General features: G+C 33.4%; 4 protein-coding genes across 4 annotated transcripts; 2 read left to right on the top strand and 2 right to left on the bottom strand.

Annotated features, from left to right (window-relative positions):
- Nucleotides 1-6,229: 6,229 nt before the first annotated feature.
- Nucleotides 6,230-8,955, top strand: LOC139862878 (F-box/kelch-repeat protein SKIP4). Its single transcript, XM_071851510.1, has 3 exons — nucleotides 6,230-6,353; nucleotides 6,856-7,359; nucleotides 8,207-8,955. Exons 2-3 carry the CDS (start codon nucleotides 6,878-6,880, stop codon nucleotides 8,802-8,804), a joined length of 1,080 nt encoding a protein of 359 aa, XP_071707611.1. The 5' UTR covers nucleotides 6,230-6,353; nucleotides 6,856-6,877; the 3' UTR covers nucleotides 8,805-8,955.
- Nucleotides 8,956-11,324: 2,369 nt separating this feature from the next.
- Nucleotides 11,325-13,967, top strand: LOC139865050 (riboflavin biosynthesis protein PYRD, chloroplastic). Its single transcript, XM_071853604.1, has 3 exons — nucleotides 11,325-11,773; nucleotides 12,460-12,758; nucleotides 13,208-13,967. Exons 1-3 carry the CDS (start codon nucleotides 11,366-11,368, stop codon nucleotides 13,803-13,805), a joined length of 1,305 nt encoding a protein of 434 aa, XP_071709705.1. The 5' UTR covers nucleotides 11,325-11,365; the 3' UTR covers nucleotides 13,806-13,967.
- Nucleotides 13,968-13,969: 2 nt separating this feature from the next.
- LOC139865051 (voltage-dependent chloride channel 1, chloroplastic-like) lies at nucleotides 13,970-16,609 on the bottom strand. Its single transcript, XM_071853606.1, has 4 exons — nucleotides 15,977-16,609; nucleotides 15,137-15,304; nucleotides 14,823-15,029; nucleotides 13,970-14,317 (listed from the first exon to the last, which is right to left on the bottom strand). The coding sequence occupies exons 1-4, from the start codon at nucleotides 16,607-16,609 to the stop codon at nucleotides 14,108-14,110; spliced, it is 1,218 nt and encodes a 405-aa protein (XP_071709707.1). The 3' UTR covers nucleotides 13,970-14,107.
- A 1,157-nt stretch (nucleotides 16,610-17,766) lies between these two features.
- LOC139864955 (uncharacterized) lies at nucleotides 17,767-19,680 on the bottom strand. Its single transcript, XM_071853510.1, has 2 exons — nucleotides 19,528-19,680; nucleotides 17,767-18,147 (listed from the first exon to the last, which is right to left on the bottom strand). Exons 1-2 carry the CDS (start codon nucleotides 19,639-19,641, stop codon nucleotides 18,028-18,030), a joined length of 234 nt encoding a protein of 77 aa, XP_071709611.1. The 5' UTR covers nucleotides 19,642-19,680; the 3' UTR covers nucleotides 17,767-18,027.
- Between the last annotated feature and the right edge of the window lie 4,958 nt (nucleotides 19,681-24,638).

Below are 24,638 nucleotides of genomic sequence, written 5' to 3'. Positions count from 1 at the left end.
TCGACATTAACAAAACGCGTCTAGAATATCCCCATCATTCCGGGACTCTCATCGGACATGATAAAATCGAAGTACTAAAGCAACCGTAACCCGGATGGGGTTTGTTAGGCCCAATAGATCTATCTTTTGGATTCGCGTCAATTAGGGTTTATGTTCCCTAATTCTTAGATTACCAGACTAAAAAGGGTGATATTCGATTCGATAATCCAACCATAGAATGTAGTTTCGATTACTTGTGTCTATTTCGTAAAACATTTATAAAAGCAGCGCATGTATTCTCAGTCCCAAAAATATATATTGCAAAAGCATTTAAAAGGGGAACAAATGAAACTCACTATACTGTATTTCGTAGCAATAATGCAAATGATGACACTGAACAAGTGAAAGGTTGGCCTCAGATTCACGAACCAATATCATTTATTTATATATTAACACACATAATTGTAATCGAACAAATTTATATATATATATATATATATATATATATATATATATATATATATATATATATATATACATATACATATATATATATATATATATATATATATATATATATATATATATATATATATATATATAAATTTATTATTTATATCATTTTTATATTAATAACCTATATGTTTCATATACTCATTTTATATATTTAAAATAAATAAAAATATAAATTTTGTTATGTTATATGTATTAAATATATTTTTATGTATATATATATATATATATATATATATATATATATATATATATCGTTTATTTTGTTAAAATTATAATAATACTAAAATAATATTAGTAATGATAAAAATAATAATAATGATAATAGAGTTAAAAATGATACGTTTAATATAAATGATAAAATGATAACTTTAATAAAAATGATACTTTTTAATAAAAATATTAATTTTACTAATAATGAATACTAATAATAATAACTATAAAAATAATGATTTTTCTATAATAATAATGATACTAATATTTATATTAATAACTATAATGATAATAATACTACTAATAATAATGCTAATGCTTATGATAACCATAATCTTGATAATCCTATTAATACTGTTGATAATAGTAATAATAATAGTCATAATTTTAATATCATGTGTTAATTTAATAATAATAATAATAATAATAATAATAATAATAATAATAATAATAATAATAATAATAATAATAATAATAATAATAAAAATAATAATGAAATAATAATAATAAGAGTATTAGTAATAACTACCTTAAAGGAGTAGCCCTAAAAAAGAATGCCCAAGTCCGGGTCTGAACTTGCGACGTCCCACTAACCCGATAACATCCTTAACCATCCATGCTATTTTGTTTTTCTAATTTTATTTGCATCATAACTACCTTTAACCCGTTTTCATCTTCATCTCATAACTTTAAAAACTCAACGAAATCATAACAGCTCACATAATTTAATATGACCCAAATTAACAAATAACGTTCAATTTTCAATGAAAGTGCACATATACACCTTTGTCCCAGTTTCATCTACTAGTGTTTCCTCTTTTTTTTTTTTTTGGGATGTTTTTAAATTGCACGTGGGACTTGAGGAGACATGTAGAGATCCATCGTTTTCCATCTATTATACATGTATCATCTTTATATTTTAATTACCCTCACGTTCATCATTAATCTCGTTATCAAAACACCACTAATCATTATATTTTTCAACGTACAGTACCATCATTATCAATTAATTACGCGATTCATGTGACAAATTACACGAAACGTGTAATTGTGTAATTAAATTACGCGGAACTCGTAGGTTTTACGTGAAACGCGTTGTATCATCGTTACAGTATTTTCTTCACCCTCGATATTCATCATTTTCTTTATTCGTTTGCAGATGAATGATGGTTTTTAGTTTGATGGTGAATCAAGAACTGAAGCATAATGATAACAGAAGTAAACATTGATCGGTTTGCAAGAGAAAACAATCGAAGGTGGTCTAATGGCTTTTGGGTTTTTGATCGAACAAGAAAGTGGTTTTTGCGATAATGAAGTGAGTCTTCGATAGAGAACAGAAAAGCGATCGATGGGAGTTGTGTGGGTTCGAAATAAACAAAAGTAATCAAGTGGGTTTGATGATGGTAGGTTCTAATGAAAGTAATGATGAATCGAAGGTGGTTGCAAAGGGTGTTTATGTATATTATTGAGTATATATCTATATATAAAGGTGATGGTTCTCGGTTACTAAACCAAAACGAAAACATTGATGGTGATTAAGTGGTGATCAAATAACGGAAGCAATAAATAGCAGTAGTGCTCATGATCGATAGCAAGTAAACAGAAAGCAAACTATGGCTTTTGGTCTAGTACATCAACATCATTAACCCGCAACAGTACACAAATGGGTTTCGTTTTATCTTCTTGGATACCTCGATAATAACAGCAGTCACCGGTGATCTAGTGATGGTTACTTGATGGTGTTAGGTTGATGGTTGTGGTGGTTGAATAGGGTGGTTGTTGATGGCTTTCGAACAAAAACATAGAACCGAATGAGGTGATGAGGCTGGTGATGTTCGACGATTATGATGATCTTAGAACAAAGGTGAGGATTCTTGTGATTAGGGTGTGCTCATGGTGGTGATAGGTTGTTCATCGAAAGAAGTTGATGAAGTAAGTTCACCAAGGAAAAATAAATATAGTTGTTGTAGGTTGCATTTTATAATGGTGATGACAGTGGGTATATAACTCTTCATGTATATGTCAATATATATAGAGAATTGGACAGATAACCACTGCAACAATAATTTCACACTAACAATATTTGATTGTTTTCAATTAATAAGCAAAAGCACGTGCAAACGAATTTTAATTGTTTCTCCACTAGCATGAACACGACAGCAGCCTAGATTTTGTATTGTATCTACCGACAGTTTTTAACTGCTTGCTATATCGTTCTCCGTTGTTAATCAGTGGCAGATAAAAGTCTTTGAAAAATTCCCATATTTTTAAATTTACTATATATATTTATTTTGATTATTATGGTATAAAATTTGGTCATTAATTATTAAATAAAAATTACATCAATTATTCACTCTCAGCCCCTAAGTAAAATATAATTTTTTTTTTAAAATTAAACAAATAGTTCCTAATTAAATTTTTTAATAAGCCTATAGTTTATATAACTCATTTTCGGATCACCGTTTATTTTAAAATCATATAAGTTTGAATTCATCTTGTTTAATATCAATCGGAACATCAAACGAGCATTACAATTATTAGATATTTATTTTTAATATACATTATATATATAAAGATATATTTTAAATAATAATTATTATAATATCTTATTTTTATTTTATTAATTATTATTTTTATAACGACAACATATAATACTTCAAATTATATTTTGAATTATTATTTATATATACATACACACATATCTATTTACAATTAATTGTTCGTGAATCGTCGGGAGCAGTCGAAGGTCAATTGAATATATGAAACAGTTCAAAATTTTTGAGACTCAACATTACAGACTTTGCTTATCGTGTCGAAATCATATAAAGATTACGTTTAAATTTGTTCGAAAATTTCCAGGTCGTCACAGTATCAGAGCCAGGCCACGGACCAACGTGCACAGCGGGGACGCTGTGTCCCATTAGGGAGGAGGATTGTAACATCCGTCCCACATCGATTGGATAGGGGAACGAAGCATGCCTTATAAGGGTGTGGAGACCTTTCCTTGCATGACGCGTTTTGGGACCACAAGCGCAGCAGATCCCATGAGAACTCTGCAGTTAAGCGTGCTCGAGCAAGAGCACTACCGGGATGAGTGAACTCCTGGGAAAGTGTTCGTCGTGTGTGGTCGCCAAGAAAAATCCGTGCGCCTATGAGCAAAGCGGACAATATCATGCTACGGGTTGACTGGACTGCTGCACCAGGAATCCCCAGGGCTCGGTCGTTACATAAACCCATGTTTAAATCATATTCTTTATCTAAATCAAACCCAAACACGTTAATCCTCCTACTAAGCTTGTAAACTCATTAGTCGAAACCCGTGAAGAAACCGTCGCAAAGCACCACCAACTTCACTTCCTTTTTCGACTGGTACATCATCGGAAACCTGCAACTATCACAAGCCTCCACATTCACTTCCTTTTATTATTGTATATACATCACTGATATCTGTAGTAACTTTATACGGTTACCGTGGAGCCATTAGGAATCAATGGTGCAATTGAATTGGGGGTGAGGGAAAGATTTGGTTCAAGTGAAACAAGAGAAATTTTTTTGTATTAATGAGAATTGAATTTATACAAGTGGTTGTTGCATTAGATATAAGCTTGAGTGAATTTGGGTTTCTCTCACTCTTTTACCGTCTTGGTATTAATTTTTATTTATTTTTTAGTTTGAGGATATTAGGATTTGACTTGAGTTTCAGAAAAAAATTTGGAATCTGTTTGTGTAAAGGTAGATATTGGATTTTTGTAAAGAACGGAGATGGAGATGAAGAATTGGAAAGCGAACTGAAGAAAATATATAAATTGATAGCTATATCCTCATCTGCAAGTCAAATAATGTGATTTAACGGGCGTTTTTGATGGGCGCCGGTCTCAGGACTGTAGAGTGCAAAAATTGCAAATCACAAGGACTGTCAGAGCAAGAAAAGTAGTACAGGGACTGTTGACGTAATTATGTCTAGTTAATACGGAGTAGTTAATTAAATTTTTCAATGGAAAAATAAAAATTCAACTAGGGTTTTATTCGATTAACGGCGCGGCCACGGCGCTCTGCAATTTCCGGCAGCCACAGCAGCGTCTCCGATCGCATCAACGGCAAGTCTCTAACTCCCAATCTTTTATTAATTGAATAGTTATTTTTATGTTCTAATCTAAATCCAAAAATTAGTATCTAGATGATTGAGTTTTATTTTGTTCTGATTATGATATATCAGTCGGTGAATGAAAATTTGTGCTACTTTAAATTTTGAATCCTGATTTATCAACTTAAAATTACGTGAAACTATTTGATTCTGGTATTTGAAACAAACCCTACGTATTAACCCTAATTGCATCAAGTTATCAAGTTTCTGCTTGCTTTAGTTGCGCAATTGAAGTTCAAATTAAGCAACTGACTATGAAATTATTACTCACAGTTGTAATTTGTCTTTAATATTTAAGCTTTGTTTCTTCACTTAAACACACAGTAAAGGCCGATATAATGCGTTGTGTATTTCATTGTTTAGCCATCAAATTATTAAGCTCCCAGTTTTAAGTTATATGGTTGATTTCGATCAGGTGCTATAATATCGTCATCAGGATTACAAGAATTGCTTTAATGACAGGTAATGTGATGTTAGGAGGCAATCAGATCGAAGATGTACGTTGGCTCTGTTCCCTATCAGAATCCGAGCTCGATTTACTAATTAGCCTGAAAACAATGGCTACTAAAAGGGCATCTGTAATCGAGCATCCATCTTTATCAACCAAATTTGATCTAAAGCGGCTTAGGGATCTCAGTTTTATGTTAATGCAAGCTCTAAAAGAACGATTGGCTTCTAATCCAAAAGTGGCTGAATCTTGTGTAGACAAATCGAGTTTGGTAAAACACGAAATCAGTACAGAGTTTCGAGAAATGGGTGCTGAAGAGTTGATGGCATACATTGATTCGGATAGGAATAAGAGGATTAGTAAGTTGTTTGGTGATGATTTAGTTACTGGGAAAAGGAAAAGATACATGTAATTGAAACTACGATAATGTTACCCTTTTAATGGCCTTCATTAAACATAAGCATGTCATCTTTGAATTCTTAGTTATTAAGTTTTTCATTGTTCCTAAAGTATAAATGATCCACCATATTTTTCCCTAAGCTTACAACTATTTACACTAGAATCCGAATAATTCCAAGTTTTTGATAATAACTGCATCCATCTTATATCTTAATACCGTATTAATCAGATCATTAGTTGTCAAAATGATTATATGAATGTGTAATGTTATGTAACGATAGATTTTAAACTTTTTACATGTACATAGGTGTTCGATGTTGATCGACAAAGCTAACAACACAATGGAATCGAAAGCGCAACCGCAAGCGAACAATATCTTTAGGTAGATGAGTTTCTTTGACATGTAACACAGAAATGTGAAAGTCAGGGGGCCAATTAATAATTAAACAATAGTTCAAGGATTATAAAATGCTATGCGCAATAAATATCTCAATAAGTTTTAAATTCCCACACAAGTATGATACAACTCCAAAAGTAACCCTCACGTTACCATCGTTAATTATTACGGAGTAATCGATTCATGTTTATTTACATGATCGGAAACGCAAATTAGGGTTCCGTAAATCTCGATTTTGATAAAATCACGTCGGATTAATTGTAAGGTTCTTTCTTACTAAATTCATCTCATTTTGGAATATTGTGTATATGAATTAATTTGATCCAGAAAGTAATCTCATTTCATCGATCTCAAATTTGAGCACACATTTTATTCAATGCTTATTTTGTTTCAATTAATGTTGAATTCGTGTCATGATTGATAAATGTGTGTATATACTGTATGTATATGTCGTGGTTTGGTGTAAATTTTTACTTTTGATGTGAGATTCGATTGTTGAATACTTGAATCTGTGTAAATGATCCTCAAATGGAACCACCAACCTAAGTTGATTCTATATGTATGGTGTAATTTGAATGTAATCATGTAAGTAATCACATTTTGTTATGTATTGTATAAAATTATGAATTTATATAAATTTTTTGTTTAGAAGAATCAAGTTGAAACCATTCAGTGTGAATTGTATGTGTGGTTCTGTTTGTATCGATCTGTCCTTTCGTGATTCCATATATTGCTAAGAAGGTTTGTTTGATAATTTTCTAGGGGTTGAATTGATTGCAAGAACATGGAATCGATCGAAAGTGATTCAGAGTGTTCAATTCGAACTGTCATTACACAATCATCATTGATCAATGGTCTCCCGGATGACATTGCTCTAACTTGTTTAGCAAGGATTCCTCGTCGATATCATTCACTCCTCAAATGCGTTTCAAGGAAATGGCGAGATTTGGTTTGCAGCACAGAGTGGCATTCCTATCGCCAAAAGCATAATTTAGCCGAAACGTGGATTTATGCTTTGTGTAAAGATAAAATGGAACAACTTTGTTGTTATGTTTTAGACCCAAATTTACCTAAAAAAGGTTGGAAGCGTATCCCTGACCTGTCTCCTCGTTGTTTGAAACGAAAAGGTGTAGGTTTCGAAGTGTTGGGGAAAAAGATTTACTTTATGGGTGGATGTGGTTGGATTGAAGATGCTACTGATGAAGTTTATTGTTATGACGTTAGTAGGAACGCGTGGAGTGAAGCTTCTCCATTGTCAACTGCAAGGTATCTTTTGTATCTTAATCGATGCCTATTATATAAATAATGCAAATAATATACATACAAATTGACATCACAATTGATCGACTATATATGTTTGTATTTCTAGGTCATTTTATGTGTTAATTTTTCAAATGGTGCTGTTTGTTTTAGGATGTTCTATCTGAAGATATAGTGAAGACTGTTTGTTTTTATATGTGCAAAATAACTTAATCCTGTCTTCAGCACTTAGAAGCATATTTCTAAGGCGTTGTTTGTTTTTCAATCTGCAGATCTTATTATTTCTTATGTTTGCACGCCCGCATACGTTTTTGCTACAGACTGTTTGTTTTTCTAAAGACATAAGATAAGAATAATGTCTTATTTTGTATGCAACCTCGCAGACTTAGAAATGTGCTTCTAAGTGCTACTGACAAAATTATCTTATGTTGTAGACATAAAAACAGTCTTCACTATTCAGCATAAACACCTTTAGGCCACATCTTCTTTACAGACATGGTCCGCAGATTTTCAGACAAAAACATGTTAAAAAACAAACAACACCAAGTCTGCGAGTTTGCAGTTAGCAGTAAGACATTAGTTTATCTTATATCTTCAAAAAATTAAACGGTCTGCATTAAAATTAAACGGTCTGCATTAAAAATGTCTGTAGGCGCGCAGACATGAGACATACTAATGAAAAACAAACAACACCGTAAAGTTTGTTAAAATTCCGACAACTGATCGACTATATAATAATTACAATTACCAACATGTTCAAACACTGTGTTCTGCAGCCCATTATATTGCAGCTAACTAAACCCTAATTGTTATCTAATGACATGAGATAATCTGGTTTTGTGACTCTGTTCAGATGCTATTTTGCTTGTGAAGTAATGGATGGTAAAATGTATGCAATTGGCGGGCTAGGATCCAAATCAAGCGACCCGCATTCGTGGGACACGTTCGATTCCAACACCAATTCATGGACATCGCATATCGATCCAAACGTTGTTCCCGAAATCGAAGATTCTCTAGTACTAGGCGGGAAAATTTTCATCAGATGTGGATCTTCTGCTGTATCTTCTCATATTTATGCAGTTGTATATGATCCATTCAACGGGACATGGCAGCATGCAGATGCTGACATGGTGTCCGGCTGGCGGGGCCCAGCCATTGTAGTAGATGAGACACTTTACGTGTTGGATCAGAGTTCAGGAACCAGAGTGATGATGTGGCGGAAAGATAGTAGAGAATGGGAAGCGTTTGGGAGGCTATCGTCTATACTTACAAGACCACCATGTCGGGTTGTTGCAATTGGTAAGAAGATATTTGTAGTTGGAAAGGGGCTTAGTACGGTCGTTTTTGATGTTGATAAGGCTGCAAATATGGATGGAGTTTTGGTTAGTACTTCTGTACCGAAGTTACCTTCGGATGATGATGTAATAAGCTGCAAGTCTGTTTCATTGTGATCTTTTTGTTCTTGTATTATACAATTATTATAAGACTAAGCTTTGTTGGTTCTTGATTGTGCGCTGTACGCCTGTACCTAAATCTTGCTCATAATACAGTTGTGACTCACGATCGAGCTCTTTTGTTTACTATCTTGTGTTGTTACATATAATGGGATTTAGTGTTGAGATATATTTTTAATGTTATATATTTTGTGTGCTGCAATGTTTATTTTATCACAATGTGTAATAGTAATAGTAATAATGAGTTTATAAAGAAGAATGATTTGAAAAGTTAATGTTAATTTCACTTTAATATAAAAATATAGAATGCAAACATACATTTTGGTACTAACGTGTTCTAATTTTTCCATGTATCTTTCATAATTCATACAACTAAAAAATATTGAAAAGGGGAAATCAGTAAGAGCCAAATCACAGATACTACTATACTACTACTATTTTACTATTATACATAAAGCTAAACATTGATGTTATGTATGAGCAAAGTCTCATACATCATCTATTTGAAATCGAACCCAAATCTGAACAGGTCTAGCCAAGTTGTGATCTCCATCAACTTGACCCATTTTCGTCGTCAACCCAGGAACTACAAACTGGCTTGAAAGAAAACCAAGACAAATTTATGGCTGACACATCAACATTAAAATAATCGAAAGTTGAATTGGGACCAGTTGTAACTAATGTACTGGTCACCTGATACATACAACAAATTTGATACGTTAAAGCTTTCACAAAAATTTCAGTTACTAATCTAGTTTTCTAATTTCGAATTGGTACTGAAATCGTTCACCTACTTCCGTATAACAACATAATAACATATTGTCCAAGACTTATCAGTTTGACCTCAAAAGTCAAAACGTATATTTCTACAGGTAGCACTCGATTCTCAGACTCCATGTTACCAGGTTCATTACACTGGAGTTCATATGAAAGCAGGAGGTTCTTATTTGGAGAAGTTAATACTATAGTTAACCTTTTAGATCATATTGAAATCTTTTTAATTAATAAATTTTATAACCTGTGTTGACCATGCTACACATGACAGCAGGGTGCGTATGCCGTATGGTGAAGTTTATAAAGTAAAATCGCGTGGTACAGAAGTCACTGCAAAGAAAATCCGGTTATTAATTGCATCTAATGAGAAAGTGAGGCAAGATTTGACCAATGAATGTCAAACGGTCAAACCTGATACATTATAAAACTGAATGTGGTCTGTTTGACCCCTTAAACACAGTTTTGTTGGTACTCATTTAGTCCTTAGAAATTATGTTATGAAATGTATTAAACGAAAGCATTTTTTTAAGGAACTTGCATTATGGCAAAAATTTTGTCCGCCGAACATAATTCAGTTTCTCAGTGTTCTGACACTGATAAATATTTCACTAAATATACGTTTGGGCCGTTTATTTTACATTAACATTTGTACCCAATGCAAATATAAGATGGGAACACTCTTTGTAGGTCCGGTCTCATTCTGCAAATGTCCCAAAGAATACACTTATACTTTTATGAGGTCAAACTGGCTACTTATAAAATTCTATGTGGATTTTCTTATTGAATTAAAAGAGCATACGTGTCGAGTTAATTTAATTATCTAATAATTATAATTGCACCATTTAACATACCTTAAATTTTGATGAACCAGCAAAAGTAATTTTAGTACTTACACTTGAAAAATGCATTCTTTATGGTTTGCACTTTGCAGGGATATGAACTTAAGTGTTGTAGGGTTGAGTGTTGACCTCAAAAGTCAAAGTATTTCATACAAACAGTGTATGCGTTTCTGTGTCTTTCTCAACATAATAGCTATCTTTAATATTAGAGGCTTCTTGAATAACGGTAGCATTGGAATCCTAATGGCAAGGCCTGAGTTTGAAGACATAATAACAGGACTCGAGACCATGTTGGTGGCAAGGACGTATCTACTTGAGGGTCTGTGGGGTCCAGTGAGCCTATTAACCACGAAACCTTTTTACATAGTACTGTTCAAATTGTATAGGACAATACTACTAAATTAATTACAGGACCCATTTCAACATATGTCTTGGGCATTTCGTGTAAGTATATATATCTACGTCTTTGTATGCATACTTTTGTTCCTCATGTTCCTCATGATGTCTCATGATGTCTCATGATGTATATATGATATGTTATATTTATAAATAAGACTGTTAGTTTCATTAAGTTATTGATAAGTAGTGGGGTGATATTATTAAAAAGAGTGTAGTGGGGGTGATTATGAAAACCGGTCAGAAACGATAATAAGATAACTCAGTTATTATGTTGTGTAGTTGGGAGTAAAAATATTCGCATTCTAAAAGTTAACAAGGTAATAATATTATGGTTACACGTGAAGATCCCCTTGTTAAATAACAAGTACAGTATATTGTTAAGCATAACAAAAATTTGTACCAACTTACCCCCATTAATTTGTCTTTATATGAACCTCCCTAAAAATAGTCAACAAACCTCTGTTGTACTAGCAGAGATTCAAAATCCGTTAAACCCATCTTTATCCTTTAATCATTTTTGGGATTTCGTTGATAATTATATAAACAATGTATGCCCAAACACTTCCATTATTGAATAATGATCTCAATCCCATAAAATTCCAACCTTCATTTCACTGTTTAAACCCTAATTCACTACCAACTGATTCTTATAAATTTAATTCCTTTTTGAAATTCAGTTATGGGTTTTGCAATTTAACCAAAAGGGTGTCTGAATCACTAAACAAATCAAGGAAACATATTGGATTAGTTGGGATTAGAATGGAAGGGTTACAGGGGAATAAAGATACTGATAGTATTAATGATGATGGGTTTTATATAAGAAGGTGTGTTGAGCTTGCTAAAAAAGCTATTGGGTGTACCAGCCCTAATCCTATGGTTGGTTGTGTTATTGTTAAAGATGGTGAGATTGTTGGTGAAGGGTTTCATCCCAAAGCTGGCCAACCTCATGCTGAGGTACTTCACTTACACATTCATACTTGTTATTCCATGTTTTTGATATCTAAATAACTATATTCTGTTACTGATTTATACATTGAAATATGAAGGTATAACCAAGGTAGTTAGATGGATTTTGTGCTGTAACTGTTGGAACTTTTGTATCAAGTGTGACAGTTTGTCCTTGTTAATTTTGTTTAGTTATGGCTATGTTTGTATGCGTAAAGACTAAAGTTCTGTAATTTATACATTTGTTATGATTGTTTAATGTTGTTGCTAGTTTACTTGAAGCCGCATTAATTTGGATCATAGTTAAAGTTAAGTATTACTTTGTTCGAAATCACACTGTTTTACTCTTTGAAGAAAAAAAGGCTACATTCTTTTTTGCAACTTGGTTGCGTTTCTTATTTTAGAGGAAATCCAGGGTTTCAAAGCCATAATCACGTATTCAATAATTAATACCCAAATGACAGCTTAAATTTGGATTGGTTAGGAATTAGCATCATCTAGTACCATATAGATCAGAAATGTAACTAGAATCTTTACTGAAATCTATATATAGATCTAATCTGATTTGGATTATGTTTCTCGATGGGGTAAACAAGAAATGGCCGAAATGCATAGAATCTTTACAAATAATAAATGCTCAAGGTCCAAATCGAATCTTTATTGTGAAGTTTTGTTGATCGAATGATTTATTACAGGTTTTTGCTTTGAGGGATGCTGGGGAATCAGCCGAGAATGCAACTGCATACGTGAGCTTAGAACCGTGTAATCACTTTGGACGAACTCCACCGTGTTCTGAAGCATTAATCAAAGCCAAAGTGAAGAAAGTGGTGGTCGGGATGGTCGATCCGAACCCGATTGTAGCGTCACGGGGCGTTGCGAAACTGCGAGATGCGGGAATCGATGTAACTGTTGGTATTGAAGAAGAACTGTGCAAGAAACTTAATGAGGCATGGATACATCAAATGCAAACCGGAATGCCTTTTGTTACCTTACGGTAAGCTTCCTTTTGACTTTTTAGGTCTTTGACTAAGTTTCAGAGTTTATGTGTATATTGTATCTCATTGTCTTGTTGCTTAGATTGAAGCTAGAGATGTATGTTGAGACAAGTCTTTGACTTTTTAGGTCTTTGACCAAAAAGGTAGAAGGTTATCCCTGTTCAGGCTACCCGGGAGGTCGAGTAATCTGACCCATACTCTGATGTACGCAGCCTAGCAGGATTACTCCCTGACTGTTTCCAACCCATCCCTGGCCACCACAAAATATTCCTCCTAGACAGGATTCAAACTTGAGACCTCTTGCGAAGAACTCAGAGCCCCAACCACCGGGCTATCTTGTGATGGTTTTTTTAGATCTTTGACTATCTTTCAAAATTAAGAAAGTTTGACTTTCTAGGTCTCAGACTTTCATATAAGCTGTTCAATTCTTGTAATAATTGAATTACAGATACTCCCTCACCATCGACGGTGGCTTCTCGGATGAACTCGGTGAAGAGTCAACGGAGACTAACGGATACTACTCGAGGTTATTACAAGAACACGATGCAGTCATACTTTCTTCAAAATCATTAAAAAACTGTCAACTTCCTGAATCGAAAGAACCCAAATCGAACCAACCGCTCCGTGTAATAATCGCAAAAGCTCCAAATCATGCGATCAAGATCCATCTTGATACCCTTGAAGAAGAAGCAGCTTCAAAAGTTGTCATATTCACAGATTACGAGACGGGCGTTGGATCTGAACATGGGGTCGAAACATTCGTTTTGGATGTAGTTAAATTAACGACAATCTTGGAACATTGTAAACGTCAAGGACTGTGCAGTGTATTGTTGGATTTACGAGGGGGTTATGATGACTTTGAAGAGATTTTGAAAGGGGTCGAGGGTAACTTGATACAGAAGCTGGTAGTGGAAGTGTTGCCTGTTTGGAGTGAAGGCAAAAAAGATGTATCCGTTGAGGCGATAAGGATTAGTCAAAAATCTGGTTTGAAGAACTTTGAGCCTAAAAAAGTCGGTAAAAGTGTATTACTCGAGGGTTACTTTTGATCGTATCATCGATTCAAACAAGCAACGGATTAGTTGTTGTAATATTGTCTTTGATAATAATCATTACCTCATTACCTTATAACCCTTATGTTTTATATGACCCGCTTCGACCCAAATCCAACCCATTTTGCCACCCATAGTTCTTGCAAACAAGTAAACATATCATTTAATTACACAATGTGTATAAACTAAGGATTTGATCAAAGAGTATACATATAATGAGCACTTGACTTATTGATGCTATAAACAAATATATACACAGATGCTATTAAAAGATAAAATAGCATGCACAAAAAGTGAAGCTAATTGTTAGGCCAAATATTTTGTTCACTTTTTGAAATTGGATACCCATTCAATGATTGTTTTCTCGAAGTGGGACCCTCCATTTTTGCATCAAGTATTTCTCGAATCTTTTTCTCGCTCATTAATGCTTCCTGAACATTGTCGTAGACCAGTTTGCAGAGCTCGTCTAAAGCAAGCATTGGAAACGGTTCTTCAATGAGAACGCCAACCTACAAACATAAAAATAATATACCAAGTTGAGTCAATCTGTATGTATAGTATGCTACTATTAAAGGTGGCAAAAGTAACCCATTTACTCATAAATGGGTCAGTAACGGGCAAATCGGTCAATCTTGATTAGATGAGGGAAACCTCTTCAATGCAGAATAGTTTATATGTTATGCTACTATTAAAGGTGGCAAAAGCAACCCATTTACTCATAAATGGGTTAGTAACGGGTCAAATCGGTCAAGCTTGATTAGATGAGGGAAACCTCTTCAATGCATAATAGTATATATTGTATGCTACTATTAACGGTGGCAAAAGTAACCCATTTACTCATAAATGGTTTAGTAACGGGTCAAATGGGTCAAACTTGATTAGATTAGAGAAACCTCTTCAATGCAGAATAGTATATATAGCATGCTACTATTAAAGGTGGCAAAAGCAACCCATTTACTCATAAATGGGTCAGTAACGGGTCAAATGGGTTAAGCTTGATTAGATGAGAAAAACCTCTTCAATGCAGAATAAAGAAGCTGCGCTGATGAACGTAGCCGGAACAACAATCCAATGGCAATCGTCCCATAATATTATAGGAAGCGTAAGGTGCCATAAAACGAGAAATCGTGAAGTCAAACGAGTGTACGAAAGAGGGATTGGTATACTTGTGATTTGTTCACAAACGCCGATACCTTCATGGAAACACGTAACCTTTGATTCCTGAATTACCAAAAAAGATTACATTACATTCCATCATTTCTGAAAAAAGGATGTACAGTTTGACTTTTTAATAGGTCAAAATTGGGACATAATAACAGAAAACATACCAGGGTTGTTCGCTTTGATGATTCTAAATTCAACAATTGAAGAGTTTGAGAGATGAACTGAATAATGCAACGTGGACGATGAGTTGAGCTGAGAACTGCTGCTAGATCTTCATCTTCAAGCAGATTTTTTAGGTCTCCCCCTACATCTGATCCATGAATCAGATGGCACTGCAGTTGACTAAAAAAGTCAAAACATATTGATAAACTTATGCTTGTTATGGCACTGCAGTTGACTACCAAAGTCAACACATATCTCTAAATTCTTACTTTTTATAGTACCCAACATTTTATTCTTTAAAACATCACAACTCCTCAGCACAATTTCGGGGGTGTTTGTCTTTGTGTTAAGAACTTGATTATTTGATTATCACGTTTTCAAATCGTAAATAATCAGTTTCTAGTGTTTGGTAAGTTAAACAAAAATAAATTGATTATTTGCGATTTGAGAGACTCAAAACGTGAAAATGAAAAAGCAAGTCACCACTTACTGTAGCAAGACGTGATTATCAGATTATTGCGTGTTACTTGTTAATTTAACAAATAATCAGATTTACCAAACACTTAATTGACTGATTATTTGATTAATGCGTTGTGAAACAGTATAATCAAATTCAAACACTATTAATTTATACGAGTAACACGTTTTGATACAACTGATTATTTGATTTTACTTATTTTAAACGCATAATCAATTTTCAAAACGCAAACCCAAACACCCTTTTCGTATCTTTAAAGCACTAATTTCTAGATATTCGATATTTATAACTAGAAGACACATAATCTGTTTCACTTCACAAGTCAAAGTATAAGTAGTATAGCTAATTTTTAGTAACTACAAACCTTAAGAGCAATTGGAAATGCCAAAACATACTGCAAAAGCGCCATTTTTAACACCGAATCAGTCTCCACACTAACAATAACTTGCCTAGCAAAATCATTTGTCCCCGAAATCACTTTAGTCCAAGCCTTTCTCCCTTCTTCAAACCTCGAATACGAAGCTTCGGTCCTAAAAACCAACAAAAGCGCCAACGCAGGTGCAGTTAGTTGGTAAGGCAAAGAAGAAGCTCTCAAAACAGGAAAAAACTCCGGTAACAAATCCCAAAACACCGCCGTGTTATAACTCGCAACAACCACAGCCACCGCCGTAAATGCAATTACCGGTGGGACCAACGATAAGATAACACGAGAGCTTAAACTGGATAACAAGTGTCTGATATGTCTTAATGAACTTCTATGTTCAACCCAATCTTTATGTTTGTAAAGTGGTCTTGGTTGTTTCATACGGCTTTCTTTGATTGCATCGGCCCAATCAGGGATTATACGAAGGATTGAGATTAGGGTTATGGTTGATGGTGGAGATTGCTGATTTGGGTTCTGAGAACAGAGGATTTTAGAGGGTTTTGATGGGAATTTGAAGGGGAATTGTAAAGATGAATATGGTGTGATGTGAAATGAAGATTTTGGGATTGCCATAGAGGAAAATTAGGGTTAGGGTTTTGGGGAATTTAAAGATTGAGGACATTGTTTGAGGAAATCAGTCAAGTGAAGGATGCAGATGTTTTTAGTGAGGGAGAGGGAGTGGATGGTTGTTAAAATCAGTTATGTGAATGAGGTTTTTTTAAAAATATTTTATTATTAATTTAAAATTTAGATATTTTGAGCAAATACAGATAAATATTCTTTTATCACTAACAAAAATATGACTTGGACTTGTCTTAAACAGTATAATGTTTCTTTTTCATCATTATAAGAGCATTTATATAACAGTTGATCAATGATTATATATAGACTGCTAAATTATATGTTAAATCAAGTAATACAAAAACATAATACTTATTTTTTAGACTCCGAGGCCATTATCTTCAGTATAGATGAATTCTCAGCTGGAGTTGCTTTTTGTTTCCATCAATGAGCATTTATCTTGGGTAAATGAAATTATTTTATGCAAAAACTGGTAAATTGAGTTGGGTTTTAATGAAAACACATTAAAGTATGTAAATTTAGATTACGTTTGTTAAAACTGAATGAACGATATGAATTGCGATAAATTACTTTATTAACGTGTTACTAGAATTAAAAATTCAGTATATTTGTTTGTTAAGTGTTCTAGATAAGATTTGAGAAGGATATTACATAAAGTTAAGCGAGTGTTTCAACTCTGAATAATTCAGCATCGAATGTTGAATCATTCAGCATCATCCGTCATTCGAAGGTCAGAAAACAAACGTGCTGAATGGTTCAACATTCAATGCTGAATCATTCAATTAAGAGGTAAACAAACACACGACATTATTCAGAAATCACCCAATTTGAAGCTGATTGTAAAAATGTTTGCGAGAAGGGTGTTTGGGATTGCAATTGCGGAAGATGTGACTGTGCAGTTCGCATAATGCAGATAATCATATAACAACGTTCTCTATGAGATAAACATGTAAGCATATAAAGTTTTCTGTGTTTACTCAGATGTACGCGACCTAAACGGGTTATTCTGTGACCGTTGCCAACCCAAGATAAATGAAGACACAAGCTGAGACCTGCTTCTCGAACACGCCCTTTAAAAAACACAAAACACAATCTAAACCACCAGCTAAATGACTACCGATTATATTTTATTTGAACTGCAAATGATGGAAAGAAAACATCATACATACATCTTCATAAAAAGATACAGTTGATATATTCTACAAAGTAATTTGCTTATGTGTAAAAAAAAAAAAAACTAAAAGCCCAACACTTTCAGGTCTGCGATTACATAGGGAAACCAACAAGGTATAAAACTCAAAAGTTACATCTACATCAGTGATCACTCATACTAAATCACATTCTAACAAAAGCCTATAGAGATAAACATCACAAAAACATTAGAAAACTTTAATGTGTTCATTGTAACGTTAAGGATGTTTCTCTGACGTGGCACCTGAGCTCGGTTTTTTGGCTTCTTGTATTTCTTGCTTAGATCCAAAGACAAACTTTTTGACTGATTGCTCTGCAGATTGTATGGCATCCTTAACCTATTATTCGCAATGCAAGAACACACATGTTACATCAACTATATGATAAACTAAAAGGAATCAAGCATTCACATGCTTAACAATTTGCTTACACCTGTAGTCTAGCCAAACAGAAGGTGGCTAGAAACATAAGACATGATATTTACATTATTACCAGACCATCTATTTCTATAAATGTTGTACCGATTATATTATTCTATATAGCGAAATTCAGTAGCAAAATACAAAAAGGGATACTAACCAAACAGAAAAACTGTAGCTGTCATCATATGTAAAAGCGTAACATTATAGTGCAAGCTTATATTCGAAGCTGGAAGCTAAACGTTAATTTTTTAATAAGCTATTTTGAATGTAACATAAGTTTCTCTTGATTAGTCTAAAACCATTATTGTGCAAGGTTGCAGAACCCAGACTTACTCATACAGTACTCGGTCAGTACTCGGTTTTTAGATAGCTCCGAGTCGAGTAATCAAACTCGGTCAAACGTGGTCAAACTCAGTAAAAAAACTCAGGATTACTCGGAAAATCAGCCAGAACTCGTTTAAAACTCGGTCAAAAATAGGATTACTGGTCAAAATCGGTCAAAATCAAACTTTGTCAATATCATAAGCACTGTTGGTCCGTTTAAGGATCATAAACAACATTATACGAGCTAGATCAAAGACGGAAGAGATAAAAACACAATGAATCAAAGTAATCACTATAATTGAATGAACGTTACACTTACATGAATGGTTAAACAGAGAAACATCGGTGGCCAGGGAAGATCGAGCATGATCTCCCCTATGCACATGATCGCCAAAACAAGGCTCTCCCAATTAGGGTTTAGACTCTTATCTCTTAACCCTAATGAACGCGTTTAACTGATATAAATAGGCAACTAAACATCAACCCTAATGGGCCTCATTCACACGAATGGACCGCTAGACATTATAGCCCACCAGTTACATATGCTCCTGTAACTGATCAGTTTCACGCTTGTACATAAACTAGGTGTACAATGTAATAATAAACGTTATTCGCCCAACGACGGCCATACAAATATGCATCAACACTCCCTAAAAAGTAAAAAGTCCAGACCTAGTATGATTTGCAACCTTGTTTTTGTGTATAGATGACTCGAGTGCTTACTTGTTCATATAACAAAAAAACTACCTCACAAAGGTCAAAGATTGGACTGAAATCTACGATTTGATCCTGATAACCTAAATTTAATAGTCTAATCAAAGCATGAAATTAGATTTGGCACAAATGAAATGTCACAAATAACTAACTCAAAATTTGTTATTTAGGGTACAAAATATGATTGGAAGTAAATGAATTAGGTTACAGATGTGAATAAAAAAATAAAATTATGAAAAGGGGATAAAAGGAAGTTACGGGATCAAGAACATTAGGTTCAGGACCATAATCAGCAGTAAGAAGGAAATAAGAAGCAGTTACAGTTGCCACCATTGTTGTTCTTCTCACCAATTTCTCTGTGTTCGGATTCATACTACTTGCTACTGAATATTGAATTGAAGAGAATTTGAGAAACCGAATAAATGGGGCTGATGAATCTCCAGAAGAATCCTAATAAATAATTACTCATTAAATTTTTTTTTTTTTATTTTTTTTTTTAAGTGACTAATCCAGAGCCACTACCTGCTTTGCGAGTAACCCGAAGTCATTGCAACTTGTTATTCTACGGTACAAGTAAATATTTTCGAGAAACTTCTATTCTTACTTTTTTATTTAATATTTAATTTATTTTTTTTCTCACTCAATTTTTAAGATTAACGAATATCAAATACAGTCACAATAAAAAATCACCTTTTTACCAAAAAACACAATTTAATTCTGACATCACAGTAAGGGTTAAGAATAGCCTAAAAGCACCCGTATAGGTCAGTCAAAGTTTCCCTCAAATCCAGCGACAAATTTTGGCGCCGATACTATACTAACAACCGGGAAAGCAAACGACATACTTCCAACGCCATGATCCAAGTGGATATTTTTTTTTTTTTTTGAAAGGCAAGCACCCCAAGTGTAGATAGTGAGGATTGAACCTTGGTCTCCTTTAGAGATTTCCAAGTACCCAACCGTAATGAGTAATGTTAGGTGCATAAACATTGAATTAGTTGTGATGGACTTTAGGTTAAGTGTTTAATGTTTAATGATGATATCTATATTCTAGTTATACTTTAGGTTAAGTGTTTAATGTTTAATGATGATATCTATATCTATATTCTAGTCTATAACTACTTTATAAACAAAGAAAAAGGAATTGCAAATGAAAGAAGACTTTGTGTGCACCATTTATAAAGTGGAGTGGCTATCCTGAGTCTCCTCTTCCCTATCTCCCATTTTTTGCCTTTAGCTATTACCGGTTGGCAATGCTTGATCCAACATTAAATTTGTTTTAAAACAGTACAAACAAGTTGGTATTCATTCAATCAAAGTTTTTATGCCCTAGCAATAATTACTCTTTAAAAGGAAAGAAATTGTGATGACCCGGAAAATTTTAACTTATTTAAACCAATTCTCTATATGATTTAATATTTTCGACATTATAAGCAATGAAATTTTGACAAGTTTTAAAACTTTTGAAAATGATTTTTTATATAACGGTTGACCACCCTGTTTGTCTAACGATTCACGAACGTCATAACATGTACTATATACATATTTTAATAAATATAAGAGTTTTCGATATATACGGAATCATGCGAATAATATTTATATACGAAATGATTAAAAATTTACTATTAAACGATGCTATTTCAAATTAAAAATTTTACGTATTAAGTCATTTTATTTTTATGATATAATTTTTGTATTTTTTTTTTAAGAAACGAAGTTAAATTAATAATGTACAATTTGTAAAGCACAACGTACAACGTGTAGCTTAAATAGTTGAATTTAAATTAATTCATTTACTATTCACATGAAAACGAGAAATTATTAATTATAAGTTACATAGAATACCCCTGAAGAATTTAATAAATACGACTTTTTAAAATTTTAAATTTCAATTTACGTATTATTAAAACATGTCGACACACAAGAAAACAACGGAGTGTGAGCTGGTGAGGGAGGCCATGCGATCGCATGAACATAGTGCCAAGACCCATGCGATCGCATAGTGAGTCTGGTGGCCAAAACTCTATAAATTCGCCCGAAGCCTGATTCGTGTAATTCATTTTCATTTCATCTCATCATGCACTCTGTATATATATATATATATATATATATATATATATATATATATATATATATATATATATATATATATATATATATATATATATATTAATATTATTATAAATATTAATATTAATATTAATATTAATAATAATATTTAGTATTAGTATTAGTAAGGGTATTATTAATATGTATACATAAAATATTACGACGAGGTTATGAGCGTGTTACTTTCAAAATATGTTTTCGAGCGGGATAGAGCTAAGGAAATTATGGGTTATAGCTATGGAGGTTATGGGTACTGTTCGCAAGTCAAACCTAGTGTTTATCATCTCTGTTGCGTCTACGTACTTTCCTGCAATATTGAATCTCAATATTGATAAGTGAGCATTCATATCTTATCTTTTATATATTAATAGTGTATACATGTCTAGTGCTCGAGTATATATGTTTATGCATGCTTGTATACTAAATTTCATCGTTAAACAGTTTATAATGAATCACTAATTAAATACATATATTACTGGTAAAAGGTATATGATATACATGTTTTTGGAAAGCTGGCGAAAAATCAATAACTTTTCATTTAGATATCGAATAGTTTCGATGAACGGATTAAAAGATATGATCAACTGAATTATAATTGACGTTAATTGGAATTGCTTTTGAATCTGCAATTAATATTTAAACAACTTGTTTGTAAGATTGATAAATTGGATTTTTGAATATTACCAACCGAGTAAATGAATCCTTATATAAGGTACATCTCGTTTTGTTAAACAACTGTCCAAAATTGACTTTTTGAAACGACTTTGGATAACTTTTGTATGTCGATCTCGAGCATTAGGATTGTGATACATTATGTCCTGACCTAGCTTGATAAACATTTATTGACCAATATATGTTCTCTAGGTTGAGATCTACGGTTATTTGGTAATCCGAGTTTCGGTCACATTTTGGTGAACGACTTTATATGCTGCTAAAGTGAGTTTCATTTGCTCCCTTTTTAATTGCTTTTGCAATCTATATTTTTGGACTGAGAATACATGCAATTTATTTTAAACGCAATGGATACAAGTATATACTTAATTCTACACTGAGTTTGAACCGAAAATCCCTTAGCTTTGGTAACTAGTAGCTGCCAGTACATAGGATATGGACTGGTGGGCGCGAATAACAGTATATGGATCCATAGGGCTTGACATCCCCGTCCGAGCTAGAGTACTAGCCTTTTAACAGACGTATGCTATTTGAGAAGCGTACACGTTGGTTTGCGTGTATTTTTAAGATGATTATACAAAGGGTACAAATTATATATACATTAAGTTTAGTTACCAGGGTGCTCAATTTCGTAGAATATTTTGATAAACGTTTCTGGATGGAACAACTGAAATCTTGTGATTCACTTTTTTGTACAGATTATGCAAAACATTAAAACTATGAACTCACCAACCTTTGTGTTGAGACTTGTTAGCATGTTTATTCTCAGGTTCCCTAGAAGTCTTCCGCTGTTTGCTTATATGTTAGACAAGCTATGTGCATGGTGTCTTACATGGCATATTTTTCAAGGAAACGTTGCATTCACCAAATCATCACCATGTATATTAGTTTGACTGCATTGTCAACAGAAGTACTATTGTAAACTATTATTTACAGTGATTGTCTATATGTAAAAATCATCAGATGTCGAAAACCTTTGATTTAAATATTTATTTATGGTGTGCCTTTTCAAAAGAATGCAATGTTTACAAAACGTATCATATAGAGGTCAAATACCTCACAATGAAATCAATGAATGACGTGTTCGTCCATATGGATTTGGAGCGATCGTCACAGTTGGTATCAGAGCGTTGGTCCTAGTGAACCAGGTCTTGCATGAGTGTGTCTAATTGGTTATTGTTAGGATGCATTAGTGAGTCTGGACTATGACCGTATATGTTTTTACCAAGTTTTGCTTACCATTTATCGTCGAAAATTACTTGCTTATCATTCCTAAGTCTAGACACGTCTTACTGCATTTACTGCATAGATAGTGTACCGACAAAATTCATATCTTAGCATATCTGTTACTGTAAACTTTTCCTGACATCTTCCGAAAATTTCTCCGTAATTTACGGAATTTTGGTATTATATATACATATGTAAATTATGTATTGAGGAGTACCAATCTAAATTCTTTAATCTATCTTATATCAAAAATCAATTCCCTGATTATACAAGATGGATCACGTATCTAGTTCAAATTCCTTAAATTCCGACAGCTATTCCGATATGGATATTCACATGAACTCCGAAGACAGTGTAACCGGAATGGATCAACCAATTAGCCATCATCTATTCTGGATGAATTGGGGATGGGTTCGTAGCTTACTTAGTCATTGGAGACAAGAAGAAGGCGATCCCTTCCATCCACCACATTGCCCTCTTGGCGAAGAACCTGAAGCACTTACCAGCGAACCTGTTCGTAATACCATTTTCTATCTCATTTCCAGAGTATCTAATCATGATTATATACTATCTCACATTCTAAATCTTATTCGTCCGCTCGTCCGAACCTCCAATCATCCCGGTGTAGTAGAAGAAGTCAACGAGCTTCGCGCTCGGGTAGTGGCTTTGGAGAATATGGTGCAAAGGTTACAAGCACCAGCAGCATCACCGGCATCAACAGTACCACCGAAAACAACACCAACAGTACCATTACCACCACCAACAACATCCGCATCGCAAACCTCAACTTCACAATCTGTCCCACGAGCATCAACGTCATACGCACCGTAGTTACCAAGAAATACCAGCAACAATAACCGATGAAGTATTAACTCATTTCCCCTGAAGAAATTTTATGTATATTTAATATATATGAATTTTGAAATCAAAATAAATCTTTTCGTACTAAGCTATTACGTGTGAATCTTAACTGGTAGGTACTACTCGGTTAGTTCATATTACTAATATGCAATGATATACATCCTTCCTTAACAACTTAACCATTGTTAACTACAATCTCTGTTTCAACTTAATGAATTCCATTTCATAATAAACCAAGTGTATTAATCAATTACATAATTGATTTTACATTTTCAATTTCGATATACTCGAAACTTTCCAGAAAACATCATCTGTGCCTTGTAAGGTTCACAAAAATTCCACGAGCACCAACATCCTTCACTGACGAATATCAATAAGAATAAATAATGAAGTGTTGATTTCATTAGTGAAAAACTCCGCAAATATTATGTAATCTTTAATGTTTTAGAGATTAATCATTTCTAAGTCAAGCAGAAAATCAAATGAGCTTAATATGATAT

This window comes from Rutidosis leptorrhynchoides, chromosome 8, assembly GCF_046630445.1.
Source record: "Rutidosis leptorrhynchoides isolate AG116_Rl617_1_P2 chromosome 8, CSIRO_AGI_Rlap_v1, whole genome shotgun sequence".
In the NCBI taxonomy this organism is placed as follows: Eukaryota; Viridiplantae; Streptophyta; class Magnoliopsida; order Asterales; family Asteraceae; genus Rutidosis; species Rutidosis leptorrhynchoides.
Note: the sequence above shows the minus strand (reverse complement) of the source record. Positions and strands in the feature narration are given on the sequence as shown.

Excerpts from the sequence above, each read along its gene's own strand:
- LOC139862878 (XM_071851510.1), top strand. The coding sequence starts at position 6,878 with ATGGAATCGATCGAAAGTGATTCAGAGTGTTCAATTCGAACTGTCATT. Across the intron at positions 7,360-8,206 it reads TCTCCATTGTCAACTGCAAG|ATGCTATTTTGCTTGTGAAG; the intron begins GTATCTTTTGTA and ends GACTCTGTTCAG.
- LOC139864955 (XM_071853510.1), bottom strand. The coding sequence starts at position 19,641 with ATGAATCCGAACACAGAGAAATTGGTGAGAAGAACAACAATGGTGGCA. Across the intron at positions 18,148-19,527 it reads AACCTAATGTTCTTGATCCC|GTTAAGGATGCCATACAATC; the intron begins GTAACTTCCTTT and ends TGCGAATAATAG.
- LOC139865051 (XM_071853606.1), bottom strand. The coding sequence starts at position 16,609 with ATGGCAATCCCAAAATCTTCATTTCACATCACACCATATTCATCTTTA. Across the intron at positions 15,305-15,976 it reads CATTTCCAATTGCTCTTAAG|TGCCATCTGATTCATGGATC; the intron begins GTTTGTAGTTAC and ends AGTCAACTGCAG. Across the intron at positions 15,030-15,136 it reads CATCAAAGCGAACAACCCTG|GAATCAAAGGTTACGTGTTT; the intron begins GTATGTTTTCTG and ends TTGGTAATTCAG.
- LOC139865050 (XM_071853604.1), top strand. The coding sequence starts at position 11,366 with ATGTATGCCCAAACACTTCCATTATTGAATAATGATCTCAATCCCATA. Across the intron at positions 11,774-12,459 it reads CTGGCCAACCTCATGCTGAG|GTTTTTGCTTTGAGGGATGC; the intron begins GTACTTCACTTA and ends GATTTATTACAG. Across the intron at positions 12,759-13,207 it reads ATGCCTTTTGTTACCTTACG|ATACTCCCTCACCATCGACG; the intron begins GTAAGCTTCCTT and ends ATTGAATTACAG.